Source organism: Micromonas pusilla (assembly GCF_000151265.4).
Source record: "Micromonas pusilla CCMP1545 genomic scaffold MICPUCscaffold_15, whole genome shotgun sequence".
NCBI lineage: Eukaryota > Viridiplantae > Chlorophyta > Mamiellophyceae > Mamiellales > Mamiellaceae > Micromonas > Micromonas pusilla.
Genome location: NW_003315896.1, coordinates 379,065 through 382,054, shown reverse-complemented (window position 1 = coordinate 382,054; position 2,990 = coordinate 379,065). Strand labels below are relative to the sequence as shown.

Here is a 2,990-nt window from a genome sequence, read left to right as displayed (position 1 = left end):
GGCTCAGGGGTCGTCGCGTCAGTTCATCGCGACGCGCGGAGACGGCGCGACGGGGCGAACCTCATAAACCCAGTGACGAGGATAGTTGACGAGAGAGCGATTAAAAAAGCAAGTCGACTCGCCGCGGGCCGCGGCCGCGATCTCGCGCGAGGAGGGGGCGCAAAACACACCTTAACGCCATCGCGGAGGCGTGCATGTCGCGATCGCGCGCGAACGCGACGCGGTGCACAACGCGGCTGGCCGAGGACCGACCTCGCGCGCGTGATTGTCGCGTCCGGTCGCGCGCGACCCTCGTGACCTTTCCGCGCTTTTCCGTCGCGCTCGCCCTCGGTTCCAACGGATGTCGGGGGGAACGGAATCGCAGGTTTTGGGTCGGCGCGTCGACCGTTGTTGACCCTTGACGCGCGATGAACGAATTCGACCTCTGCCCTTTCAACTTCCCTTTCAAAAGCTCCGGTCATCGGTCGCCGCGCGAGCGGCGTAGTTCTGTCCCGGAGCGCTCGTCGCCGCTCGCCGCGTTTTCCGTCGGCGACGACGACGACGACGACGCGCGGCACTCTCGCTCGCGCCGCGCCGCGCCGTCGTCGACCGTCGCCGCCTTCCTCGCGTCGCCGTCCTCGCGCGCGTCCGTCACCCTCGCATCGCACCGCGCCGCGCCGCGCGCGCGTCGTCATGTTCGCGCTCGCGTCGTCGTCCGCGTCCGTCTCGGCGCGCGCCACGTCGCCGAATCGCGCGTCGTCCGGCGCTCGAGGCGCCGCGGTCGTCGCCGCGGCCGGGGTCGAGCCGATCCCCGCGTCCGAGGCGATGAAGCTCGCGGAGAGCGGCAAGGTGGCGAAGCGCAAGGTGTGCGCGCGCGCGTCGCCGTCGCCGTCGCCGTCGCCGTCGTCGACGTCGCCGTCGCGCGCCTCCGTCGCGCGCCTCCGTCCGTCGCGTCGTCCGTCGACGAAACGAAATCGAAACGAAACGCTCTCGACGCGACGCTCATCACCCCTTCCCCCCTCCGCCCCCCCCCCCCTCCGCCGCGCCGCGCCGCAGGGCTTCGTCGAGACGATGGGCTTCGCCGGATGGGCCCCCGAGGTCATCAACGGCCGCGTCGCGCAGATCGCGTTCGTCGCCGGCGCCGCCGCGGAGGCAGTCACGGGCGAGACGCTGCCGGCGCAGGCGCACGACCACGTCTTCTCGCTCGCGTTCGCGTCGTCGCTCATCGCGCTCGCGTCGTTCATGCCGAACGTCCAGGGCGAGAAGTACACGTCCGAGCCGGAGAGCAAGGGTGCGTTCGGGCCGTTCTCGCCGGGGAAGGAGCTCCTGCACGGGCGGTTGGCGATGGTGGGGCTCGCGGCGTGGATCGCGATCGAGTCCCACACGGGCGTCGCGTTTTTTCATCGCTGATGAGCGGGAAAGAACGGATCCGACGACGACTCGACGGACGGGTAGACGTATAGTACACGTACAGTAGCACGCGCGCGCTTGTTTTGATTGATTGATTGACGCGCTTCATTCGTCGTTCGTTCGTTTACGGCTATCGTGAGTGATCTAAATTCTCTCTAAGGGCATCGACGCGCTCTCGCGAGCGCGCCGCCGCCGTCGTTTTCCCGTCGTTCCCTCGTCGAGACCGTCATCCGCCGTCACCGCATCTCTTTCCTCGCGGAGGACAGCGGCGACGCGGGGAGCACCCCGCGCGAGACCGTGACCAGCTTCGACGGCGACAACATCAAGCTCGACCCCCCGCCGGGACCGGGACCGGGACCGAAACCCCCTTCATCGCACGACGCGAACGGGTTCGTCGTCGCGCGCCCCCCTCGCGGCGACGCGGATCCGAACCCGCCCCCGCCGGGGGACCCGAAGCGCGGCGCGTTGAGACTCGCCGCGCGCAGCGGCGACCGCGGCGCGCGTGCCGTCGCCGGCGAGCGCGGCGACGACATCAACGTCTCGACGTCGACGGCGCGGATGCCGCCGCCGACGCCGCGCTTCGGCGACGGCAGAAGGTGTCTGCGCCCGCCGCCGAGCGGGAGCGGCGACGCGTTCTCCGCGTCGTTCTGCTGAGAGGGGACGTCCTCGTCGTCGGCTTTCTCTTCGACGTGATGATTCGCCGTCGCCTGCACCGCGGCGGCGATCGATCGCATCTTCATCGCGGCTGCGGCCACCACGGCGGCGTCGCACTCGCGCTTGTAGTCCTGCCCGCCCACGAACGTCGGGTTCGCCTTCCACCCGGCGGAGGGCGGCGCGCGCGCGGACGCGGACGCGGACGCGGACGCCTTCGACCGCGCCGCCGCCGCCACGTCGGGCGTCGTCACGGGTTTCGACGCGAACTCGAGGAGATCCGCCGCCGCCGCCGCCGCCGCCGCCGCCACCTCGCTCGACACCGCGTCCGCGGCGTTCGCCGCGGCTGTCTCGCGCGCGACGTCGCGCCACCCCACGAACGCCTCCCACGTCGTCTGCGTCGTCCGCATGACGTCCAGATCCGCGTTGAGCTTCGACAGCTCCCTCGCGGCCTCGGCGCGTCGCGCCGCGTCGACCCACCCCCGGAACGCGTCGCGCGCCGCCGCCGCCGCCGCCGAGCGAAACCCGCGCGCGTGCATCACGTCCGCGACGGCGCGCGAGCGCCTCTCGGCGAGCGCCCCCGCGCGCCACCACGTGAACGCGGCGACGAGCGCGTTACCCGCGCGTCGTTCGTCACGCGCTGCCGCCTCCGCCGCCGCCGCGTCGGCGCGTCTCCGCGTCTCGACGTCGACGACGGCGGCCCACTCTCGAAGCGCCCGCCACGTCAGCGCGCCGTCGTCGAGCGCGAGGACGCACCCTTCCCTCGCCCCGAACGTGCGCAGGCGCTTCGAGATCTCCGCGCGCTCGAGAAGCGCGTCGAACGCGGCTCGGAGCGTCCGCGCGACGCGCTTCGACGCGACGCGGTCGCGCGACGTCGCGAGCCGTCTCTCCGCAGCGGCGGCGACCGCTTCGTCCGTCGTCGTCGTCGTCGTCGTCGTCGTCGTCGTCCG

The 2,990-nt window shown here is 71.9% G+C and overlaps 3 protein-coding genes across 3 annotated transcripts in view; 2 read left to right on the top strand and 1 right to left on the bottom strand.

Annotated features, from left to right (window-relative positions):
• The window catches only part of MICPUCDRAFT_65840 (uncharacterized protein), a 3,185-nt gene extending 2,933 nt beyond the window's left edge, over window positions 1-252 (bottom strand). The window contains exon 1 of the mRNA XM_003063600.1: window positions 171-252. Coding sequence (XP_003063646.1) covers window positions 171-196 — 26 coding nt within the window. The 5' untranslated portion in view covers window positions 197-252. The remainder of the gene's footprint in view (window positions 1-170) is intronic.
• A 420-nt stretch (window positions 253-672) lies between these two features.
• Window positions 673-1,389, top strand: CBR/ELIP1 (early light induced protein-like 6, chloroplast precursor; the record flags this gene model as incomplete). Its single annotated transcript, XM_003063778.1, has 2 exons — window positions 673-843; window positions 1,036-1,389. 2 exons carry the CDS (start codon window positions 673-675, stop codon window positions 1,387-1,389), a joined length of 525 nt encoding a protein of 174 aa, XP_003063824.1.
• Window positions 1,390-2,081: 692 nt separating this feature from the next.
• Window positions 2,082-2,990, top strand: part of MICPUCDRAFT_65837 (uncharacterized protein) — a gene marked incomplete at both ends in the record, with an annotated part of 1,522 nt that continues 613 nt past the window's right edge. Inside the window, one exon of the mRNA XM_003063777.1 lies at window positions 2,082-2,990. Coding sequence (XP_003063823.1) covers window positions 2,082-2,990 — 909 coding nt within the window.